We start from the raw sequence: 26376 nt of genomic DNA on the forward strand, positions 1-26376 counted from the left end.
CAAAACAGTCTGCTCAAAGTGTGAATGTACTTGACAAAAATACTTGATCTTCCTAGTGCTTTTCATTTCTTGGATAAGTTTCTCCAAGATTCCTTTTTGTTCTTTTTTTACAACAATGTAACAAAACAAAGTACAGCACATACAGAAATCAGATGTAAAGCTAACTTTTTTAAAAAAGTATCCTCTTACTGAATGCTGCCAGCAATATTATCATCAAATTACATTTTATAATCAAGTACTGTCTAGTCCATGATATTTTAGAGTGTGTATATATATATAATTTTTCAATGAATAAATTTAGTATTAGCACACTAAACTGCATATGACTTATTTAAATAATTGCTGGTTTCAGATATTTAAAAACCACAAACTACAGCAGCAACTATAATACATACAGTTCTCTGAACGATCACTTTAAAGTTATCATATAATGGTGGAATATAATTTAACAAAATACAAATGACATTTAGAGCACAAGGCTCCATCCGTGACTGAATGAATAATCAGCACATCAAAGAAAAATATCAGAGAAAGGCTCTGAAAAATAAAGCATGTTTCCTATTAGAACTTATTCTTTCCTTCCTAAAAATAACTAATTATAATGTTCAAACAAAAGGTTTCCGAAATTCCTAGAAAAGAAGTAAACTTCAGTTGCAGTAACAGATGAGGTCAGACTTTATCATGGGAAGCTCAAAATTAATGTCTTGGTAGCCAGAAGATACAACTGCTCATTTGTATAGAAGTAAAGTTTATTATATTTGAAACAAAACAGCAGAAATCTCAAAAGTTTACTCATTAAATATAGTTTAATTCTTACAAATCTCCTTTTGAAAATGCAATTCATATATGCTGCAACCTTAGAATTTTGAATTCAAAATGAAATATGAAGGCAATAGTCAGGGAAATCACATCAGAGGGCTTTGTCAAGTATCTGTACAAATCAGTACATACCTCTTCTGTCTGTGATACCGTAGGAAAAAAGTCAATCTAAATATATACAATGCAGAAAAATACATTACTATTTGAGGCAGACCATGCTAAAATGTAATTTACAACGATTAGTTTGCATTTAAGATGGTTCATAATGCCTTTAGTTTGAACCAATGAAATCAACATTAAGTTAAAATTTTGCATTTATTTGTTCAGCCTAAACATTTGCAGTACTTGCTCAGTACTAAACATTAGTTCATCTGAGAATACGATTGGAAAAAGCAAGTGACCTGATCTTTTTCTCATTATGCTTATCACTTTCTCACTCAGTCATACTAAATGCAAACAAATCAATACAGCATCAAGATTTTTCACATATTAAAATGAAGACTAATGACTTGTGAAGGCAGACTGTACCATGTAGTATTTCATAGATAAAACTTGCAATGACCATCAACTCAATATTTTAAATAACACTAAGATTTACAAGCCAAAATAAACATTTGATTAAAAAATTCTGCTTTTCAAGATACTCAAGTACCTTTCTTCTCTTTGAGATTGGTAAGGTTGGTCTTTTAAAAACCTAAAGAGAAGTTGGTAAGAGGAAAAAAAGTCCTCAATGCTTTAAAAAACTCAACTGTTAGGAGTCCATGCAACTACTACGGTGGCATGGAAACAGGTGTTTTCTGTCTCAGAACCATTCACTTTCCCATAGAAGTAGTTTCTCCAAGCCAACTATATAAAGATGGAAAGCAGCTCACCCATGATTAAAACTGAAGTGATCCTTCAAAAATAGGAGCAAGACACCTCACCCAAAAAGATCTTTTAAATCATTGCTAGCTGAGCTGCTATTAGTCATAGTAGTTGGTGGCTGCGCAAAGTTCTGTGGGTTAAAGAAAGGATTCGCCTGCATACCAAAGGCAGACTGTCCTATCATGTTCATCTGTGTTCCCATCACCGAACTGCTCATACCTGGAGACCCTTGAGGAGGTACAAACTGATTAAGCCACTGACCAGGTTTCTGTTGTGATAACTGGTTCATGCTAACTTTGGGTTTCTGAGGGCCAAAGAGATTATTTAGAGCAGACATATCTGTGGGTCTCTGTTGTGTCTGCTTTGTACCAGCAGGAGGAACACTCACAGCATTGAAGTTTGGCAAAGTGGAAGGTGTTCCCAGTGTCATCGTGGTTGCTCCAGGTGTGCTTGGACTACTGAAGAAGTTCTGGTTTGGATTCACCGGCATGCTGAATCCTGAAGTCTGAAAGCCCATGTTAGCGTTTAGGCCATTTGTCACATTTCTCTTTGTATTATCGATTGGTGTAGAAAACGCCATGCCAAGGCCCATTGGAGAAACAGAAGTGAAGGTACTTGAAGCAGAAATTTTAGGGGTACTAACAGAAAGGCTGGTCAAAGACGACATATTATCCATTAATGTGTCTGTCAAGTCCTTAGTCTGAAAAATATAAGGAAATTACTTTACCTCCAAGAATTCCAAATTACTTTATAATTAGTACTTTATAATTACTTTATAATTAGTTTGATAGATTATATTATAAAGGACAAGTTAAAATTAACAACAGTCTACACCAAGTTGGCAAACCATGGCCCACAGGCCAAATTCAGCCTGTCAATACATATTTTTGTATGTGTTTATAGCTGAACATTTGCAATCAATATGATGATAAAGAACACTCATTTTGAACTTCAGTTAAAGAAATGTTGTCTTCCCCACCTCTCCAAAGACAGAATTGCATTCTTCTCATTGATAAACCTATATAATAGAAAACTGACTCTAAGTGGTGAACACACAATGTGATATATAGATGATGTATTACAGAATTGTACATTTGAAACCTATGTAACTTTACTAACTGGTCACCCTAATAAACTTTAATAAAATAAATAAATGAATGAATAAAAAAATAAATCTGTAGTACAAAAAATGATACTCTTATTTTTATATTTTGAACTTTATCAAAATTTTGTGGATTTTTTTTATTCTTACATAAGTACAAAATATTCTTGATTTTGCCTCTTGGCGCACAAAGACTTTTCTCAGAACTTTGGTGACTAAGAGATAACAAAAAATAATTTAAAGAAAGCACTTAAGAAAAACTTATGTGGGAAAGCAGTAAGAATGTAAATTCTCTACAAGTAGGGACCTTAGTCACTGCTATAGTACCAGAGCCTAGAACATAGATGGAAATAAATACTGGGTAGGACACATAAAAAGTACTCCTAAATCAAGTTACAAACCTGGCTATAATTGAAAAGCCAAAACTGGAAAATAGCTTTTTGCTCAAAAAATACATAAATGCATGAATACTATATTCCTGACCATTCCAAAATGAAAAGAGGTGAATTAGTACTATAAGACCTAATATATTTTTTTAAAACCCTCCTGTTCATCTAGCTTCCTTCTTTATTGGTAACAAGCACTATTACGAAACAATATACATTAGGCTGTCTATGAGGAGTTGTTGGAAAATCCTTTATGCCCACACTTCTTGGAAACTGCATATTAAAGTATTCTTTGAAGTACACTTTTATTCACACACTAGGAGGCAGACTACATTCTGCACTCCCTTACTCCTTAAGAGGTATGCTTGAAAAGAACAGCTGAACTCTGACCTGTTTGAGTGGAGCAACAGGCGTGTGCACTTGAGGTTTAAGAGGCTGCTGGTTTTTCAACTTCTGTGCCTGCTCCTGTTCTTTTGCTAATTTTTGTTTTTCTTCAAGTGTAAGTGATACCTTAAAACAAAACAAAAAGATCAACTGGTAACTTCATATTTCCATTGGTAAGGCAGAAGATTTCATTTTTTTGGTAAATTATATTTTGGTATGTTTGACAATACCATGAAGTTTGCAAACTACTTCAGTGTTGGTGATTACCACAGGTATGTTATTTTTCAAACTATTAGAAGATTTAACTTTAGGCAGAAACCCACAGGATCTGTGCTCAAATATTTCCACTATGAAAACAATTATTATTTTAAAACCATTCATTAGAATCATATTCTTCCAGACGATAAGAATATGATTAGGTGATTTCATTTTATAAGATCAGAAGATTCCTGTTCAACTCTAGTCTATCACTCTAAAAATATTTTAGGAACTCCCCAGAAAGCTAAGGAAGAAGTAAACAGCTTCTTTCACTGCTAATACTGCATCAAATGCGACATTTGTCTTTCTCTTTTATCGAGCTTGCTAAACTATAAACTCACAGTATGTTCTCTTACAATTTTGTAAACCACAATGTCCAGTAGCTCCTTGGCTTTACACATACAAGTACTTTTATTTGTTGATTGAATGCCCTCAGCAGAAATTGCCCTCAGCAGAAATTCAAAACTGACATATTTTTTTATATTAGATGTAAACCACTATTTCAATTGGAAAGTATACCTTGATAGCTTATTATTCAAAATCAGAAGCAGAAAAGAGACTGGAATTTATCAAGGGGGTGTGACTGACAAAGTGCAGCTGAAAAGACAAATGAGTCAGACAATCTACAAACGTTACCATGTGGGGGGCTGAGTAACAAAGCAACTAAAAATCTTAAGCATGTTTATTCTCAACTCAGGTAAAGTCATGTTCCACTGATAACTTTTAAATTTCATAAAGAAAATTAAAGAATGTTTCTTGTTAAAATGCTAAACAGTATTTGCCAGCAAAAATCTGTGGTTTTCAGGAAGTCCTATAATATAAGCAAGAGTACTAACAGAACAGTAAAGAAACTTACTCTTTTATGTTTATTCTGTAACCCATCCTCTTTACTTTCTGATTCATTTCCAGTCAGAAAGTCCGCTCCAATGTTGTTAAAGACTTTGTCAATCTGCTAAGTTAGAAAAAAGTCAACCGCTTGAATGACATCAAAAAATTGTGATTTTACTGCTTAAAGATGAAAAAAACCCTCAAATGAAGTATACCGTCAAGTACCTTTTACAAAAACTTAAATAATCTAAATATTGCCTTACCTGAGACCCAACATTTGTAACTTTTGTCTCCTCAGAAGGATTCATTTGGTTTCCTATGTCCAAAGATCTTCAAAGAGTTGAATTATGACAAAGCAATAAAAAGAAAAATGCATCTTTTTAAAATACTCATACTAAAAATAGTTCATCCACATGGAATTTATTAGACTCTAAACTGCAACTTGATACTTTAAAGAGTCTTAAATTGTTTTCACTATTTACTAATATTAATGTCTGCTTGTCCCCCAAATTAACATTTGTATACAAGTTGTTTTTTTTTTAACTCAATATTTAAGATTTACTGGAAAATTTGCTCAGGATGTCATGAAACCAGGCAAGTGTGGTTCTTACCATCAGAAAGCTTATAGCTCACTGAGAAGACAGAATACGGGGAAAAGTTAAAATCTGTTGACTCTAACAATAAATGCTATCATAATCACTGTGATGTGGACCAGATTTACTGCTTGAAAAAAAGATAGGATTTAGATAGGAAGAATAAAGAGAAGGTTCATTTATACCTCAAGTATAAATACTAGATGTTAAAATATTTAAAAATTATTTTTCAGGGATTCTATGAATATAGTCAATCCATCAAACATCATAAACATATATATCGCAGAATACTCAGAGCACACAAAAGACTATTTCACGTCGTTTTACACTTTGTGTATTTACCTCCATAAACTTTTATCTTACACTGTGGCAGAAGCTAAAAAGTTTCTATCTGGGGACCATGCTCGTGATCGATACCAGTTTTATTACCTTTCAGGTGTCCTTTGGCTTAGGATTAGACTTTAACAGGTTCTTAAAACCATGTGATTTTTCCTAGGGGAAAGGCTATAGTGAAGATTTGATTTTAATAAACTGGCACTCTCTAGTGAATAATTTTCACCTTTCCCTTCTTCCTTTGAATATAAGTACTTGGAAAATAATTTAGAAAATCCTCCCTAAAAACAAAAAAAGACACACAGGTGGATGTTGTGGTGCTACATATGAAATTAATGCTCTGTAAATGTTTCTAGGCTTTGAGAAAAGAGAAAGGGAGAACTCAAAACACCAGGTTTTATAGATCTGAAAAATATTTATAAGTGGTGCTCTTGGTAATCAGCACCGAGTTTACAAAGCCAGTGGCTAATGCCGACAAGAGATTTTCTCAGAATATTTTTTATGTAGAGAAAATGCTAAGATTATACCACGTTATACTTTTGCACTCAGAAATGACATTAGATTTTCCAACAATGTTCTACTTTAACGCAGTTCAACTTAATATGCTGGAAACATTTTTTCAATGTTTTACATATAAGTTAAGTTGAAATCTGTCAATTTTCCTAGTCTATTCCAGAAAACCAATCATGAGATAACTTTAATCTCACTCCTAGACCACGTGCAATTCATACGCAACCTACTTACTTCTGCTGTTCTTGCATTATATGAAGTTGCTCCAGTTTAGTCTTATGTTCACATTCCAATCTATTAAGCATCTCTTTTATGACGGAAATGAAAGAATTGAACTGGTATGATAAGAAATTGATATGGTTATAATGTTTGAAGTTAGCAACAAATGTTATCTAATAAGTTATCTAATAAGTGAGTTAAACATAATATTCTCTATTTCTACCAGAATATGACCCACTCATAGCACTGATGTCACAAGAATAGTACACTTAAATTGAGCAAATCACAATAAGCTTATACTGTATCTTAGTATGGTGCTAACATAGTTGATGAAATTCTTAAGTTCCAGAAAACATGTCTCCAATGAATTTTATATCCTGCGATGTCTAACAGCTATTATTCGGAGATCTTACATGAATTCATCCTCAGCAGTTCTTACGTATGGATTTTCCTAGAATAATCCAAAATTGACCATCTGAATTTGTGCATATCTGGAAACAAGCTACTTAATAATGGATAAAAAATTAGTTTTTCAGATTGTTATTAAAATATTTGGCCAAAATACACTTTGTTTTCTAAAAGTTAGTAGAACTATTTAATGTACAAAATCTAACATTCAAATAATTAAATTTCATAAAGTACATCTAACACTCTTTTTTTTAACACTGTCTTAATGTAGGTTAAGCTTTGGTTTAACCATTCTTATGGTCCTTCAGGATCATCAAACAATTTATTTGAATAATACCATATATTACAGGAAAAATCAGAAACTGCTTTCTTCCCCTCCCCAAATCTTACAACATTTTGTGCTGGGTGCTTATATAGACTTTGTTTCATTAATCCTCACAACTCTTCAAAGTCGGTTTATTAATACTTCTATTTTATAAATGAGGGAGCTCAGGCTCAGCAAGAGAAAGCAATTCAGAGATACTAAATAACTTCCATGGCAGAAGTAGAATTCGTACTGTCTGTCCCTAAAGCTTTGCTCTTTTCTCCTCCATTACACTTCCTCTCACTAGCTCTACCATCCGTTTATCCTTTATCTTACCAAGAAGGTAACAATAGGCCTATTTCCTTACCATGATGGACTCTCTGCTGATGAGTTTTTAAAAACTTTTTAATGAAGCATAGCATACTGACAGAGAAGTATTCCTATAAGTGCACATCTCAAAAAATTCATGAACTGCATTTAACCAGTAGCCATATAAAGAAATAGAACACTGGCAGCACCCCAGAAGCGTTCTTCTGCCCTCACCCTATGAGTAAACCCTCTTCTGACTTCTAGCAGTGTAGTTTTGACTGTTTTGTATTTTATACAAATGGAATCACTCAGCAGATCCTCCTCTGCGTCTGGCTTCATTTGTTCAACACGATGTTTGTGAGATGCATCCACACTGTTGTATGAAGTTGGTGCAGAAGAGTTAACAGGCCTGAACTACCATCCTTGGGAAGATCTGCTTGCAGGTTGGTCCTTGGCTGGTAACCAGGAACTCAGAGTTCCCACCATTCACTGATGATAGTGGCTCACTGTACCTAAACTCTACAAAGAATATGTTTTATGCTGAACACCTGCTTTCCTTCTGGGACTCTGGAATTTGAGCACATGACAGGCAGAGGGTGCAACTTGATCAACCCCCAATAAACACTCAGGGTACTGAGTCTCTAATGAGATTCCCTGATTGGCAACATTTCGTACATATTGTCACAATACATTGCTGGGGAAATTAAGCCATTCTGTGTGACTCCACCAGGAGATGACTCCGGGAGCTTGAGCCTGGTTTCCCCCTTACTTTGCCCTATGAGTCTTCTCCTTTTGCTGATTTTGCTTTATATCCTTTCACCATAAGAAATCATATCCATGGCTGTGGAGAAAAAGGAACCCTCATACACTGTTGGTGGGAATGCAGACTGGTGCAGCCGTTATGGAAGGCAGTGTGGAGGTTCCTCAAAAAATTACGAATAGAATTCCCATACGACCCAGCAATCCCTCTCCTGGGTATCTACCCAAAATATCTGAAAACATTTATCCGTAAAGATATATGTGCTCCAATGTTCACTGCAGCTTTATTTACAGTGGCCAAGACATGAAAACAACCAATGTGTCCTTCGATTGATGAATGGATAAAGAAGTTGTGGTATATATACACAATGGAATACTATTCTGCCATAAGAAAAGATGAAATAGTGCCATTTGCGACAACATGAATGGATCTTGAGATTATAATGCTAAACGAAATAAGTCAGACAGAAAGAGTAGAGAACCATATGATCTCAAAGATATGTGGTATATAAAACTGAAAACAACAAAAGCACAAGACAAACAAATAAAGAAACAAAAACTCATAGGCAGAGACAATAGTTTAGTGGATACCAGAGGGTAAGGGGGAGGGGGTTTTACAAGAGGGTAAACGGGGTCAAATATATGGTGATGGAAGGAGAACTGACTCTGGGTGGTGAACACACAATGTGATTTATAGATGATGTAATACAGAATTGTACAACTGAAACCTATGTAATTTTACTAAGAATTGTCACCCCAATGAACTTTAATTAAAGGAAAAAAAGAAATCATATCTGCGAATACAAGTATATGCTAAGGCCTGTGCGTCCTCCTAGTGAATCATTGAATCTGGGGGTGGCCTTTGGAACCCTTCCCCAACACAAGTTGTGACTGTATTTTGATTGCTGTGTGAAATTTGCTGTTTTTAAATCAAATGCTAAAAAGGTATTTTCCTAAATTACTTTACCTTTTTTCACATTATGTGTAATATACTTAGATTATTTTAAATCAGAACTGACAGAAGAGGGCAGTCTTGAATTAGGAACCCTGTCCATGATATGGTAAGAAAGCAGACCACTCACTGTAAGTTAGACTATGCTGAAAATACCAGAAGATACGAATTAAAGTATTTCTATTGGTGAAAATAGGCCTCTAAAACAATCAACCATAAAGCTGAAGAAAACTAATACCACATTTCAAATAGAATTACATATCCTGAAATAAGCATTTGGAATTATTTTAAAAACCCTAAATCATAAAGATAAGAAATAAGAGCAGAAATGACCCAAAATTGAAGACTGTCGGGCATATTATCATCCTACTCTTCCCCCATATCCACTGTCACTTTTTGCCAATTGTAACCTCAATGCTGCCGTGAAAGATATGAAGAAACTATCAAGCCCAAAACTGAAATCTAGAAACACAAACTTTCAGAGGCCTACCCTACAACTTCAGTGTAATTTTGGATCTGATTAATTTTATAAATTTCTCTAATTTCCAAACTCCATTCACTCAGCACTCTCCCCTATATCAAAAGCTCTCCCGTTTACCTCCCAGCTTTCTGCTTCCTTCATTGCTATAATTCACTTTCAGTCTTTAATTCCAAATCTTGCCTGCCTATCCATTTCTGACCCTCTGTTAAAGAGTAACCCTTCCCAGTCTTTTCCATCACACTTCATTGAACACCAGTTCTATGTTGAACAAAATATCTTTGTCATTACTCTGTACCTCAAATTTTCTCTCCATTAAATACATATTTTTGTTTCTGGCACTGCACTAAGTACAGGGGATATAATGAAGAATAAGCTATAATACCCAGGCTTCTATGAGAGTCAGGCACATAAGTACAGAGCCAAGCTAACTAGTGACTGAGGCACGCAGAGAGGTAATTCTATAGTCGTTGAACACATGACTCCTTTGCTCAAACATTTACCACATCTTGGAAGTTTAAATAGCTAAACCATACAGGCATTTAAAATCTACCTATTCTAGTCTCCATTTATTTTTCTCCCACTGCTCCCATACTGTGTTGTAGGTATCTCTGTGTCAAATTGATTCTTCTTTCCCTGTGGGAGATAGATTGAAACGGTTCCCAATTATCTCATTCTGCTACTCACGCCTTTGTGTAATCCCCTATCTTTGAGCATGGGCAAGACCTGTGACATGCATGTAACCAACAGAATATGGCAAAGGTAATGGGATGTCATTTCTTTGATTGCATTATAAGAGACTGCAACTTCCATCTTTCTAGCAGACTCTCTCTTTCCAACTTTGATGACCTAAGTTGCCATGTTGGAGATGCCCATGAAGCAAGGAATTGACAGTGGCATGCAGCTAACAGAGAGTTAGGAACTGAGGCCCTCAGTCCAACAGCCCAAAGGAACCGAATCCTGCCGACAACGATGTAATGAGCTTAGAAGCAGACCCTTCCACCAGCTGAGCCTTCAGAAGAGACCCAGCCTTTAACTACAGGACAGTGAGAAACTGAGCAGAGAATCCAGGCCCTCATGCCCTGGCTTGGCTGACACACAGAAACTGAGAGATAACTGCATGTTGTTTTAACATCAAGTTTGTGGTGATTTACTACATAGCAATAAATAATGAATATACCCCCCAGACCCATTACATTAATATTTCTTTATTCATGGCAACCTCCCAGCCCCAAATGTGAATTAGCCCCAAATCCTACACATCTTTCAACATTCTGCTCATTTACTATCTCCCAGTGAGGCCCTCGATACAGCCTTCCTCCTTGCTTTGAACCCGCAAACTTTCTTCATTTAATTCTGTGACGTATTGTTCCGTTTTAGCAATATTATATGTAACATATTTACGTATTTAATGACAAGTATAAACTGAATAAAGCACAAAACTTCTCCTACCTGATTGAGATTAAGATTATTTTCAATACTCAGGGGAATCAGGTGAGGCAATACTTTTCCAGCCAGCTGCTCTTTGGTGATCCCCAACTTCTTATGAGCAAAAGTACATTTGTAAATGCCTGATAGAAAAGAATGAGACAAACTTTATAATTCAATGCCACAAGTTAACAGAAATTAGGAAAACAGTTCATCTACATGAAATCTCCTGATAATCAGTATAGTTACAAATTTTTCCTTATCAGTGCTCAGAACAAGGATGCTCTTACATATGGATCAAAATGATTTCAGCTTTATCATCAGTTTAAGCACCTTGACATATTTATCCTGTGTTCTTTTGTTTTAAGAGCACATTTAATAATAGTGTAACACTGAAAGCCTATCAGAATTATATCCAGTTCCTACAGAGCAGCAGGAAGGTTACAGAATGTCCTCAGCCCTGAGAACATTTAAGTATATATTTCAGACCTCTCACTCAACTGGAGACATCTATTTCAAAGTGTCCACTTTGAAATACCTTTATCCACTTCTTTAACCAATTAGACTCAAAATGTTTGAAACAATCATTTAATTCACCACCACACAATCCTTCCCTATTGTCGCACCTATTTACTCAACCTTCAAGACCCTGCTTGTCCCACCTACTCCGCAAAGCCTTCATCTGTCAACTGGGCACATGTGCTCCTCATTCTCTCAATGCTTTTGTGTTGTAAGCATTTTGTATATAATCCAAAGCTTTCCAACACACCATCTATTATTCTCCTGTGAATGTACACTTTACTTACATACTTAAAGAATAACTTTATTGCGAACCGATTAAATGTTCATTTGCTGGGCACTGCGTTCATTACTTTCTCTTCAGTTGTCTCACTGAATTCTCACAAGACTTCATTTATAATGACACTATTTTTATCCTTATTTGATAGATGAAGAAACTTTTCAAAGTCACTCCAGGAACTGATAGCCAGGATTGGAGTTAGGGCTCTTTCCACTATACCAAACGCCTTCTCAGAAAGACTCATTTCTTTGAGCCCAAAAGTTTCATGCCATGTCCCAAATGTTGTACATCTCCAGAGGTCTACAATAAATTACTTGCTGACCATTCCTGCAAATATTTACTGAGGGCTTTGTCCAGACCAGGCACTATACTACATGTTAAAAATTCATGACTGAGTAATATAGTTTTTCTTCAAAATTAACAAAGAACTTCAAATTTAGTAAAAAGTGAACTTTTTGAATGTTTTTGGGATCCTATAGCTATGTCTGTTTCTCTTAGAACAGCAGATCCCAGCATTTCCAGATTGGACTTTCACAGCTTTAACTATTTGTAAACAATTTCAGAGTTTCTTGACAGAGTACTTAGCAATTATGCTGATAGAACAGATTGTGCTGTAAGGCTAATATGCTTTATCAGCACATCTCTTAGCAGAGAAAAATACTGGTTAAGATTTAAACATATTTTAAAAACCAACTCTACCACTTATCAACTGTGTAATCTTGAATAACGTACTTCACCTCTCAGAGCCTCAGTTTGCTTACTGTAAACAGAAATAGTAGTACCCATACATTGGATTTTGGAGAAGACAAAATAAGACAATGTAGAGAAAATACTTATTGTAATGCCTCTTACAAATTGAGTAACAAATAAATATTAGGTAATACTATTAAAACTAATAGCATTTCAAGTAGCTTTGTTTGCCTCTCTTATTTGGTACCATTTTACAGGAAAAACTATATGCTTTCATAATATTTGTGAAGCTAGGATTGCCAAGTGTCTTCTTCCTTTGTAAATGTCAAGGTTCTACTGCTTTTGCTAAAATTAACATAGAGAAAAGTTATATCATGGCATTTATCCCATCATTCTGGAATTACTGGATGCTACATACATGAAAGGAGAGAGTACAATGGTTTTACAGATTGGAAAATTTATTTGCATGACTGTAAACGATAAAGTAGCATCAAAGGACATTAAGTTTTCAGCTACCTAAAATTCCCATGAGGACTGCAGGTTCCTTGGATGGAATTTGTTGTAAGAAGGGCAGGATATCATCAAGTACAAACCACTTATCCAAGTATTCCAAAATCTTTCCTAAGCACACTAATGAATTTACACGAACCTATTAAAAGAAGTAAATTGCATTAGTCATTTAAAGTCTTTGCAATCTAGACAATCTTTAAGTATAAATGTAATCTTCATATAGATATATGTTAAAATCTCAAGAATAAAAGTATGTGTAAAAGCTCTCGTTTATTAATATAGGAAATTCACATATATGCTAATTCCCCTGACTTATTTCAGAAAGAATTTATGATGGTTTTACCAGCACAGTAAAGGTAAGAAACGACTTCAATTTTGTATAATTTTAAATAAAGTGATGAGGACTTGAGAAGCTTTACTATCTGGTTACTAAGAACATTTCTTTAGGGACATCTGAATTATAAAAAGGACTACATTCTCCCACCAAGTAATTAATTTTACTGGGCTTCCAGTATTTTTCGCTAACTCAGGTTCAATTCATTCTTAAACTAAATGTTTTAACAACACTGTAAAGAATATCTATATTTGCCCTACATAGTTTTCTATTTCTGAATATATCTTTAGTACAGTTACTAAAATGTGATATTTAGGAGCTCTTTTATCAAAATTTTATGTATATTCATTTGACTATTTTGATAAATATTTCACACTTTATTTTTTTGCTGGAATTTGTTAAAATAGAATACTTTTGAGTCAGGAACTTAATAGCAATAAAACTCCAGTTTTCAAAGAAAAGCAGAAAACAATTTAGTTTAAAAAGCACTGTATTTCTGTAAGAAAGATGAAAAAAATTTCTGAAAAATAATGTATAATTGTTTTCTGAAATTCAAACACAAGGGATATTATACATTCAAAAAGATACCTAAAGGCTTAACTTACTCTTACAATCAGTCTTATAAATGGAATTGCTGCATTCTTTATATATGTATGTATATGCATTTATATAAACACAAAGAAAAACTAGAAATACTAGTTTATTTTTATTTTCTTTTATGATGTACAAATATTATGTCAGTCATGAAGAAATAGAGCTCTTGGAGCATTTTACCTAACCATAGTATTCATTTTTTCTTTATTTACAATTCTAACTCATGAATCACGTTTCAGGAATTCCCTAGTTAGAAGTTTTAAACCTTACAGATCTGTCTATGAATGCAATTCAGGAATTCACATTTGCCACTCTGAAGGTAGGAGCACTGAATGTGGTATGTAAAATGCAAATCCATCCCAGAGTTATTGTTCTAAATATTACATTCATTATAACTTCTTGTAAACAACGTGCCTTTAGGTGCTCAGCGGATATCTTACAAAGAGATATACACATCTGTGGGCAATAATACAGATCATTTAAATTTCCATGCTTCCCACTTCTGCATACATACTTCAAACTGATGAAGCAGAACATCTACTTTGACAAAATGTATGCTGCCATAGACTATAGTATGACTTATGTGATTTTTTTAAAGGGTATTTTGAAAACTGAATTTTAAACTGTGTATTACTACTGTTGTTTCCCCGAAAATAAGACCTAGCCAGACCGTCAGCTCTAATGCGTCTTTTGGAGCAAAAATTAATATAAGACCTGGTCTTATATTATATTGTATTATGCAAGACCCGGTCTTATATTATATTAAGACCGGGTCTTATATTAATTTTTGCTCCAAAAGACGCATTAGAGCTGATGGTCAGGCTAGGTCTTATTTTAAGGGAAACATGGTACCACCTTTTTTGAAAATTTAATCATAAAATTAGAAAATTTCAGAAAAATGGACATTTCAAATTATTTTAATGTTGAAGAAGAAACAGACTTAGAGAGGTACAATGACTTGCTCAAGGATACAGGGACAATTAGTAGCAGAGTCAGAATAAGAACTCAGGTTTCTTGACTTTATTTCGTACACATTCATTTCAGTAAACAGTCACATTTTTTCCTACTTTGGTGTTGTTTCCCATCTCAGAGCCTTTCTACCAAAAAACAAAAATGAACTAAAATGGATTAGATAACTGTAAAGGAAAATCATGACATTTAAATTGCTTTTGCCTATAATTCTATTAAGCTACAAATATTTATTTTTATTGAAATTCACATTTCACCAAGATGGATGAGATCTTCCAAAAAATACCTTTACAAAATGCAAATTTAATAATAATATGCCCATTATCAAACATCAATATAAGAATTGATCAGGGGAAGTTAGGACATTTCTCCCTCTTTTTCTAAAGCTGCTCTTTAAGGAGGGTATTCAATGTCACTTCTAGAAAGAAATTATCAATGAGATAGTTCTTATGATTTAGTTAGTGTTAGAGAAAAGGTTGGGAACATTTATTGCTTCCAATATTTCCTTGACTACCAAGTAACTTAGTATTAAAAGTTAATACTAACTTCTGTATTCATAGAGGGCAACTACGCTAGATTTTTGAGTACAACTATTTCCCCCCATTTATATTCTTCTTATTATTTTATTGTACCCTTTACTTTTTTTGAAAGTACGCAAATAAGTGATAAAAAGAAAATTTAGAGACACATGACTAAAAATAAAGGCAGCTTATAAAAGGAAGCCGTTCAAAAAGTTTTTAGGCTTATACACCAAGTTAAACTCTTTTGATTATTTTAAAACTACCAACAAAATAAATTGTAAATTAAAGCAGGAAAGAACACAAAGAAATTACTCACATTTTTTATTGAAGCACTCAAAGTTAGGGGACAGGGAGTAAGATCAAGGGTGCACTACTGTAAAATTACGTATCAGGGGAAACTATAGCTATTGCACACTTTTACAGTACTATATATATGTTACCTATAGCCAAGACAAAATATATGAGCAAATTATAAAGGGTTATTAAACAATAAGAAAATTATTTAAACAATGAGAAGTGTAAGAAAAACAAAAATTAATATGCAATTACTTACAGCAAGGGAAGATGTTTGTAGACATGCATTTTTAATTCTTGGTATCAAAGCATTTTTCATGGATGGGTAGTCTATAAGATTTGCAAAGGTTGGAATGATGTTTAGACAGAGTTCCTATTAAGAAAATAAATTGGATCAATCTTAGATTGGAAAGATTCTCATCCTTTCTCATATATTAAAAAACATCTTGCATTTGCGTGGCTAATTTGTCACATAGTTTGAAATAAACTTCTTTGTATATTATATCAATTGGTCCTTTCAACAACTATTTGAAAGAAGAACAGCTTTTTATCAGTTTTCAATTGTACAGATGAGGAAATAGGCTCAGAAAAAATCATGCTAGATCATAAAACCAGCATATGGTACCAAATTCCCTAGTTTCATTCCTAATTTCTTTCCCTAACACAATTCTTCATTTATTTTCAAAAATAGGAAACTTAGGAACATAAGTTTTGCTGTCTTTCATAATGAGGGAAAATTAAGAACGAAGTTATATAAAACTATTCTTCTTAAATAGGGGGTTTCTTAGCTGTTACGTATATCCATATGATGGAATATAACACAACATTTAAAAAATGTATTTTAAAAGATTGTTTAATAATATTGGGGAGAAAATGCAGTAAGGAAGGCTATTATATAATCCCAATTTTTAAAATGTTTATGTACATGTGTCTGTCTATAGGCTTAGGAAAAAAGACTGCAAGGATATATCTGGAAATGTTAACTGTGGGCATCTCTGAGAGAGATTTTAATTTTCTTTGTATTTTTAAGTACTTCCAAATTCTAAAACTTAAGCAAGTATAACTCAGAAACAGGAAAAAGTTATTTAAAACAGTCTTGTTAACTAGTGCCACACATAATGTAAATAATTGGAACAGGGAACTCTGAGGATAACAAAGGATGAGTGAGATTAGGGGGATCAAATGAGATAAGGAAAAGAATAAAAAAATGGCTGAGAACTTAACTGGCTGAAGAACACACATCTCAGATATTTTATAAGGGCAGACTGATCCATGTAGCAAAGCAAAGGAGAAAGGATTACTGAAGAAAATGGAAGTATACATGTGTGTCAGAGAAGGAGTTCTTGACAGTATGTGGTAAACTTAGACATTCATTTGTAATTAGCAGATAGAAATGAATTAACTACTAAGAATCTGTTATCAAAATACTGGAAAGTATTTTATTTACTTTAACTTATTCCCAGATTTCCAAAAAGGCAGATATAAGAGTTATATCCACTCAGAACTATAATAATTAAGTGGGTGGCATCATTAAGAATAAAAAATACAAGCTACAATTTCCAGGTATAAAAGAAGTAAGTCATGGGGATGTAATGTACAGCACAGGGAATATAGTCAATAATATTGTTAGAACGGTACAGTGTCAGATGGTTGCTGGATTTATGGTGGTCACTTCTTTAGATATGTAAACATTGAGTACTGTGCATACCTGAAACTAATGTAATATTGCATTTTAGCTATATTTTAATAAAAATCTTTAAAAAAAAAAAATACAAGCTACATTTAAGGGACCATTTTCCAAAGATGGGAGAGGAGGAGAAGAAGAAAGGGTGAGCAGTGAGATACTGTGCTCCTGTTTCCAGAGGATACCTCCTTAAGAAAGATCAGTCATTAATTGGTGTGTGTGTGTGTGAGAGAGAGAGAGAGAGAGAGAGAGAGAATGAATGAGAATGAACGATGTTGTATAATCTAGCAGTAGGTTACAAAGCAAAATCTTTTATCATGATTAAATCACTTAGCAAAAGGAGGGGAGAGTCCTAGGAAGAGATAGGAAGAAGAACCAAAGAACAGGAGACTGAAACAAACAAAAACTCAAGGAAATCCAATTAACACATTCTCAGGAACTTCTGACTCTTATTTTATACTTTCTCTATAATTGGTGATAGGTGAGGAGAATGAACATAGCTGCTATGTTTAATTTTAAAGGTAAATAATATAAAAATCTGATTCACAGATATATTTCTATTAATGCCTCTTAGGACCTTAACTTTTGTAAACCATCTTCTACTTTTCCAAATGTTGTTCTAAACTCTCTCTAGCCTCTTAAATATATCTAAACTTTTCTTTTAATTAAAATTTATTGGAGTGACAATGGTTATATATTTGAACTTCTACTTTAAAAACATCACTCCACAAATGAATTTCAGAAGTTACCTTCTAGTCATCTACCTGCATGAAGCTTGAGGAAAAGACTTTTGTTTCTTGCTCTTGCTCTATCTAGGATTCTACTAATGCTTAGACATATTTTATCAGATTCTCACCAAGCAACGCTGATACTAGTTGGACTGGTGACTAAACAAATGTTGAATAATATCAGAAATGCTGGTTTCTAAAACTCAGCAAAGTTGCACACGTCAATTTGAATTATGTATTAACTATTTCCATAAAATACTGGCTGATACTTATTAGCGAAACCAATCCCCTTAGGAAGAAAAATGGCCTTTCATCTCATTTAACCTTCCCTCTGCTCCATGATCTCACTGAATATGAAACCTGGTTGGCTACACAGGAACTGAGGGAATGTTTCAAAATCTATAACTGACAACTCCTTTGGAAAGGGCTGAAAAGCAGTAGTTAAGTACACCTTCCCCACTCATCCCATGCCATTTGGACAAAGGCAGCATATCCTCATCTTTGAGAAGGCGTGACCTTAATAAGGAAACGAATTGTAAGATCAACTTCACAACTTTGAATAAACAAAAGAACTTTGCAGACAAAGACTGAAATCAGTCAAGAAAGGGACCTTATACATGTGGTATTAGGCTCACATTAAAAAGAAAATTTTGGTCAGTAACTTTTTAAAACTAAAAGTCTATGTTTTTCTTTACTACAATCTATACTATAGTACAAAATTTCTATAATAGTAAAGAAACTATAAACTTTTAAATGTGAAACTATTTTTACAGTGAGATGTTAACAAAAGTGTTTATTTTCCAAAGTAAAAAAAAAAAAAAAAAAACTAAACTAACTAAACTAAACTTTGTGATCCAAAATTTTTTTCCAGACAGAAAAGCCCTAGAACCCAATTTTTAATAGCACAGCTACAAAAACCAAAAGTTTGGCGAAGTACGTGATGTTTTAACATCACCTTTGTTGTCTGTCACAAAAGCATAAGTATAAATGCATTAAGAATGCTTACACTAAACTATTGTCTGCTTTCCTATCTACCTGCTACACAAATTAACTGCAATGCAGAAGGAACACCATTTCTAAATAGAAGATTAACTTACTAAGCATGGAAGAAAATTATGAGTATGGGGAAAACCCACTTAATGTTTTCTTAAGAAAAAGGCACATATATCTTTGACATTTTTGTTCATATGTTAATCACTCATATAGGAAGTATATAATAATCCAAACTATAATAAATCAAACCTTCTAAAATAGTATTCTTCTGATAAATAAAAGCAATGAATCATTGTACTTCATTAATACAGATATTTGTCATCGATTCTTTAAATTAGTTAACGAGTGGGTACATTGCAGTAACAGTGTATATATAACGGATGTCAATGGATTAATATATACAAATAAGTTTCACATTAAAGATTTTATGACTCAAACCCAAAATATACTTTAATTTTTTTCTTTTACCTTAAGAATCAAAATCACCATTAAAGGGAAAAATCAAATATTGTACCTGGATCTGAATGGAAGGAGCCTCCAGTGCTCTGTAAATCATTGGTAGGACACTATTCTTTATCTCATCAGGAGGAGTTTTGGTTAGTAGCAAATCCATTTTTTGTAGGAAAATTAACAAAATCTGTGTAGAAAAAGGGAACAATGTATTAAGTCCAGAATCTTTACGAGATTTTATATATGCCAAAATTTAAAGTATCTTCTAAAGAATAAGTCATATATTTTGACACTCACCATGTTGCTAGCCTGAGGGCATGGAAGACAAAAACATACAAATCAAGTCTCTTACATTTCTGGTAGCACAATATTTAACATCTGCTCTCGGCTTCAACATTTAAACAAAGACTAATTTCCTAACTTTCACTTATCTTCAGTAATACATCACTCGCTCACAAGTACAAACTACTGGAAAGCTATTGGGTAAAAAAATAAATAAATAAAAGTCTGAGGGCAGCAAAGTCAGATGGCCTTTAGATAGAAATAAATCCTATCCCTCAGCTTCTATGAAGTTCAAGAGAAAAAATGTAGAGAAATGAAAAGGACTATCAGGAAAAAATCTACAGAGAAACATTTCCAATCATCCCTGCTCATTTGTTCTTTCACCTGCTGCCACCACATACCTAAATTATGAAGAACAAACTGCTCCTGTTCGTGAAGAATATTTGGTTTTGTCAAAGTCTCAGATAAAAATTTCAGAAGGAATTTTCAGCTGGACTACTAAGGGGAAAAAGAGTACCAAAGAATGGTACTCGTTCAGATGATGGGTTCCTTAGGATATTATTTTGGCTGATGCATCATCGCTTGGTTAGCAGGTGGCTCCACTACTTTCCCTCCTTGTCCCCTTGATCATGTCTGGGTAATTTGCTTCAAGGTCTACAGTTCCCTTGCCTGCCCTTTCCTTAGCCATGGGAACACTTGCCTTAACACCACTTCCTTCTATTCCCCTTTCAAGGGAAGGGATGCAAACAGCCTGTTATAAAACTATGAAATCAGGTAGTTGATAGTTTTTTAATAAGTTATTGCCATGTAGTAGTAGGAACAAGTAATGTTTACTATGTGCCATTTTGGAAATGAGTGAAATGGAAGCTTTAAGAAAGTAATGATTTGTTCAAGCCATACTTTTAGTAAGGCGATAAAGAAGGTCAGATTCCAACCCAGGTGTATGACCCTACTGCTCTTAAATCCAAGACTACCTTGAATCTGGCAAATAAATACTGTAATAGAGTCTACATCAGAGACTAATTATGTTTTTCAATTACAATAACCACACATATTAGTTCTGGGGGCTGTAAGCATTTTCCCTCTTCTGGTGAAACTATTTATTAACAATAGAATAAAGATAAAACACTGGCATAAACCATCTACAAATGAAAGCTCCTGAGAAACAAAACAAACAAAAACAAAATAAAAAGAAATATTTAGAAGTATAGGAGAAAAATAAATACTTCTTTTCCCAAACCTATACTGTGTTTCCCCGAAAATAAGACCTAGCTGGACCATCAGCTCTAATGCGTCTTTTGGAGCAAAAATTAATACAAGACCCATTATATTATATTACATTATATTATATATTATATTTATATTATACTATATTATACTATACTATATTATATACTATACTATTCTATATTATATTAGACCTTGTATTGTCTTGTCTTGTCTTATATTGTGTTGTATTGTATTGTATTGTATTGTATTGTATTATATTAAAGACCCGGTCTTAGATTAAAATAAGACCGGGTCTTATATTAATTTTGCTCCAAAAGACACATTAGAGCTGATGGTCCGGCTAGGTCTTATTTTCGGGGAAACACAGTAAGTTTCAGTAAGGCCAATGGGAACAGTATAACATGCAAAATCTCATTACAATTAACTTTCAGAGATAACTTATGGAGAGCTGCACACATTTACTTGCTAAGGTCAATTATAATTTTAGGAATGGTTCACTTCAAGCATATGCAAAATAGGTGACTGATGGGAAAGAAAAGTCTCTTATACTTACCTCAATTTTTAAAAACTTGCATATCCATTCCTTTTGTTTTCAATGATAGTCATTATTGACTAACATCACTGACTAACAGCAGATAAATAGGAAAAAATATCAATGTACATACCTGGATTGGCTCCTGCTGTTTAAAGACAGGGCCAAGATCAGGTAGAATTAATTTGATATATTCTTCTTTGGTGCATTCTTCAGCAATCAGTAGAACATTGGGTAAAACAAAAGGTACCATGTCAGGGTTTACGAATTCTGAAGTCAAACAAGGCAAAATTCTCTGCACAATGACACGCTGAAAGGCAAAAAAAGTTTTCATAAAACTAAATTTAATTTCAGGTCTTTAGTATTAACATTGAAGTTACAGTCTAAAATCTCCAATCCCTTTGGGTAAGGTGACCATATAACTTATAGTTGAAACTGGGACACTTTTTAAGATAAAATAGGGTGCGATTCCTAATTCTGCCAGGACAAAAGGCATAACTTGGGAATGTCACAGATAAAAGGGGACATATAATCACCCTGTCTTTAGGAAATCTTCCCTAATTCGTCTTCATCAATATGCTTTCCCTCTTAATTCCTTCATTACTTATGATTCATAACACACAATTTCAACAGTGTCCTGTATTGTTAATTGCTGTTTCATGCATGTTGACCCTATCTACACTTACTCTAAGGGCCTTGAGAATTACGTCAAGGGCCTAAAGAGGAATTATGTTTCCTCTTTATTCTCCAAAGCATCTAAATAAAGGCCTACACAGGCAATACATAATCAGTGAATCCGAAAGACTAAATAATGGAGATACTTTTGTAATCAGGAAAGTATTAGTTTTCTAAACAGTGGCTTATATTTAGCATTCCCAAAGAGTTCTGAGGCTATCTTGCACTCCTGATTTAACAAGCCAGAGAGGGAGAGTTAAAGGAATTAGAGAGGCCATTATCAATTCAGAAGCATCCCCTCACTGCTGGTGAGACAGTGACCTCCACCATGACAGCTTATGGACTTCTGATATTTAATGCCCAAGCGCTGCCTTGATATAGGTAGTATCCTTCTATTGTTTTTCAATCTTATTTACTTATTTTTGGACGATGGAAAAAAAGGTCTATGAAACTTTTGGCTTCAGTCTACAGTCTTTTACAGCCATTATGCATCCAAGGTGAAAGTTACATTTACTTCTTTGGAAAAATTATTATAGAAAGTCAACGTAAACTTTAAGCTCTAAAATCTTGACTATAATAAGAGAGTGAGGAAAAACAAACCTTGGGCAGTTTTGGTAGAACCTTTGGTAGTCCTTTGAAAAACTGTGATTTCTGAAGATTATCTCTTTGGAATAAGGTATCAAAATACTGCAGTGTTACTGCACCAACATCATCAAAGAAGGGAATCTAAAAACAGGGAAATATAATGACTTTGGTAAATATTAAAGTACTTCTCATGTCTGAAACTATTACACTGTGGTGGAAAAATATTCAGAACATTTAGCAAAATGCTAAGGACCACTTCATAAAAATTCTAATTATAAAAATCAGAATAAAGAAGTAACAAATTATTTTCTTTTCAAGTTCAAATTTTCAGAACCAGTACCTTTTAAGTTGGCTGGAGTAACCTTTTCTTTACATAACTAGTAAAATATTAAAAGATTAAGTAAAACATCTTGACAGAATAAAGAGTATCATTTATCAATTAAAACCCATGCTTATGAGTGAATTAGAGAGCTCTGAAATCTTAGGGTGGCCAGAAACTTCTGCATACCTAACTGTGACTATTAGGACTCTTGTTTATTTGAAATCTTAATTTTATATCAGAGCAATTATTTTACTGTTTAAGATTAAAAGAAGTTGAATATTTAATATATTCAAGAATACAGATATTTCTGGGGACTATATCTGACTAAATCTTGTTTTAGAAGCACTTAATCTACTTTAACTGTTTCTGTCCCTCCACCTATGGCAGGAATTCATGCATACTCACCTTTGTCATTTGATCTGCATCTGGTCTTACAGTTGGAGTTACATTTAACAGTAGTTTTACATGTTCACGGACTTCCTCAGGTATACTGGTAAGTGAACTAGATCCTAAACGACTCAACTATTCAAAAGAGTGATAATACTACATATGAACATAAAACATTTAAAAACATATGAATTTATATTGTCAATAGTCCATTTAAAAAACTTTTGAAATTTACTCAAAAATATCTTTTTTAGATTAAAACAAATTGCTAATTCTGCTGTTGCAAGATAATTAAAACACTTATCTTTAATACCTGAAATTGTTTATTCCTAAAACAAAATGTCCAGTATTTTAGACACTCTAGTATTCACTCTAGTAAATAAATGCCATGATTAAAGTTGTAGTAACAAACTTTAACTAATCCTCATTATTTACAGAATTACTTTTGTTTGCTAAGTTGATTTTATGCAAAACTTAAAATATGAGACATTCATCTCATTTTAGAGAATTTTCTGAACACAATGTAGAAAAAAATCAAAGAAACATTTAATATATTTTAATGCAAGCAAATATTTAAAGGCAAATACCTGATCCAACTGCCTACTGAAACTCTTGTAAATATCTTGCTTGTTAACTTCAAATATAGGTTTCCCTTTGTTAAATACAGCATAAATGACAGTTCCTAAAGAGTACATGTCACTGGCTGTTTCACAGCTCACAGAAAGTATGTACTCAGGAGCCAAATATTCAGGATTTGGAAGACACAATGATGGTAAATTTGGGTCCCATTCTTTACAAGGAAACTTTGGCTATAATAAGACAGAAAAGAGATTAAATATTTCAAATTAAAGCAAACCACTATCAAGTAGTAACAATCTAGTTTTAAATTCATGGTCAGTCAAGTAAAACTGTCATCACCATCTTCAATTCTAAAATTCCCAAATCCCCAAATCTGGAAAGTGCATGCAACAAATTCAGAGATAAGAATAAGAACTCTTATGACTTTGAGATTATTGGAGCTCTAGACAAATTACCACTATAAGATACAGTGTGAATATGGAAAGGTCTGGCCTATGTGTTATGATACACAGCCTTCGAGTTTTATAGGCTCAAATAGATTACTATTTGAAATCTTGTTCTTTAACTGGCCACATGATTTAGTTAATAATTTCAAAAGGTTGTTGTAAGATTAAATAAATGTATGGAAAACAGACCTAGCAGTGTCTGATCCATAGTATATACTCACCAATACAAATTCTTTCTACTTCCATTAGAAATGTTTATTTAAATTACAAATCTATCTTAGAAGAAATCAAGGTCCCTTTAACAACTATATATAGTGAAAACTTGAAATACTGAGTGGTTTCCTAAGTATAAATAGGCAGGAATCATAATTACTAAGTAACAGATGCTTTGAAACCGGAAAGGCTGGATTCACATCCTAGCTCTGTTGCTTACCACCTGCCTAAAGTTAGGCAGGTGATTTTATTCTATGAACCTAATTTACTCAACTGTATTATTTCTACACCTCACTTTTTATCTCTTATTATCAGTGCTATTGTTGTTATCATGCTCCCTAAATAAGATTCTGTGGCCAGTAAGTTGGGGAAATATTTCTAGAGATTCACAATGTCTCTGTGTATTTGACATTCTGAGGGGGGGAAAAAACCTACTTAACACAACAGTTCTCAAATTTAATTCTAGCATCCTTTCTTTTCTCAAGTAATATTAACTACTGTTGAATTAATGAGCTAGCTGAAGAATACTCTTAGGTACAATGAACACTAGAAATTTTCTATACATTTAAACATACCATTGTACCATGCAGACTATTTCTACACATTTATGAGGCTTACAAATTCTCTATTCTATTCCACATGCAATCACAAATTTCCACAGCTTTAAAAAATTGGAAGACTGAAACCTTCATTACCTCTTGTTCAGAAGGATTGGTTGATGATACACAAAAATCAAAGCCCATTATTTTCCAGGCACCACTTTTATTCAAAATTATATTTTCAGATGTAATATTTCCATGAACCATTTTCACACTGCTATGCAAAAATGACAATCCTTCAGAAACCTATAAATGCCAAAAAAAAAAGGTCATTTTTACATTAAAACTCCTTTCAATTACAATACATTTTTACATTAAAACTCCTTTCAATTACAATAATAAAATGTCTCATAAATCATAATTTCTGCTTCTCCCAATGAACGATTTTTTACATGTCAGGTAACAATTAAACTTCATCATAAACGCAAAAGTACAAACATTCTCAGTTGCCAAGAAAATTCAAGCATAAGCAGGAAAAACCAGTTATAAAACGAGAGTACAACTACCATGTTTCCCCGAAAATAAGACTTGGCTGGACCATCAACTCTAATGCGTCTTTTGGAGCGAAAATTAATGTCAGACCGGGTCTTATATTACATTACATTATATAAGACCCGGTCTGACATTAATTTTTGCTCCAAAAGACGCATTAGAGTTGATGGTCTGGGTAGGTCTTATTTTCGGGGATACAGGGTATTTAAGTTCCTTTCTATATGCACATAAGCAAAAGAAAATATAAAAGTACTTTGCTATCCAAATATATTGTTCCTGAATTTGAAAAGTGAGAGAATCTTTGGTTCCTGAGTTACAGATAGTAAATGTCAAGAGATACCTCTGTCAGTTTGGTTTTAATTCTTAATATTTTTACATACTTATACGTCATATTGAAATTGTGTTTTTCTAAATAGCATTGTGCTCAGTTTTCAAATATTAATTGATGTTCACTCATTCTCACACTGGATTAGTATTTGGTAATTTTTGTATTTGTGCTTCAGATTACTATGGGATTTACTAATCCAAAATGAA

At 33.4% G+C, this 26376-nt stretch overlaps 1 protein-coding gene across 7 annotated transcripts in view; it reads right to left on the minus strand.

Annotated features, from left to right (window-relative positions):
- Nucleotides 1–738: 738 nt before the first annotated feature.
- Nucleotides 739–26376, minus strand: part of SCYL2 (SCY1 like pseudokinase 2) — a 55788-nt gene continuing 30150 nt past the window's right edge. For 4 of the 7 annotated variants that reach the window (XM_033116538.1, XM_033116541.1, XM_033116539.1 and 1 more), the window contains 15 exons: nt 25447–25596; nt 24101–24322; nt 23532–23648; nt 22820–22945; nt 21678–21854; nt 19798–19809; nt 19565–19687; nt 15905–16018; nt 12940–13072; nt 10959–11077; nt 6312–6412; nt 4905–4971; nt 4670–4765; nt 3562–3681; nt 739–2383 (listed from right to left, as the gene is read on the minus strand). In XM_033116538.1, the coding sequence (XP_032972429.1) occupies nt 1739–2383; nt 3562–3681; nt 4670–4765; nt 4905–4971; nt 6312–6412; nt 10959–11077; nt 12940–13072; nt 15905–16018; nt 19565–19687; nt 19798–19809; nt 21678–21854; nt 22820–22945; nt 23532–23648; nt 24101–24322; nt 25447–25596 (2322 nt within the window). In that variant the 3' untranslated portion in view covers nt 739–1738. The remainder of the gene's footprint in view (nt 2384–3561; nt 3682–4669; nt 4766–4904; nt 4972–6311; nt 6413–10958; nt 11078–12939; nt 13073–15904; nt 16019–19564; nt 19688–19797; nt 19810–21677; nt 21855–22819; nt 22946–23531; nt 23649–24100; nt 24323–25446; nt 25597–26376) is intronic. The other 3 variants (XM_033116543.1, XM_033116544.1, XM_033116542.1) reach the window with 2 other exon arrangements.

Source organism: Rhinolophus ferrumequinum, chromosome 10 (genome assembly GCF_004115265.2).
Source record: "Rhinolophus ferrumequinum isolate MPI-CBG mRhiFer1 chromosome 10, mRhiFer1_v1.p, whole genome shotgun sequence".
In the NCBI taxonomy this organism is placed as follows: domain Eukaryota; kingdom Metazoa; phylum Chordata; class Mammalia; order Chiroptera; family Rhinolophidae; genus Rhinolophus; species Rhinolophus ferrumequinum.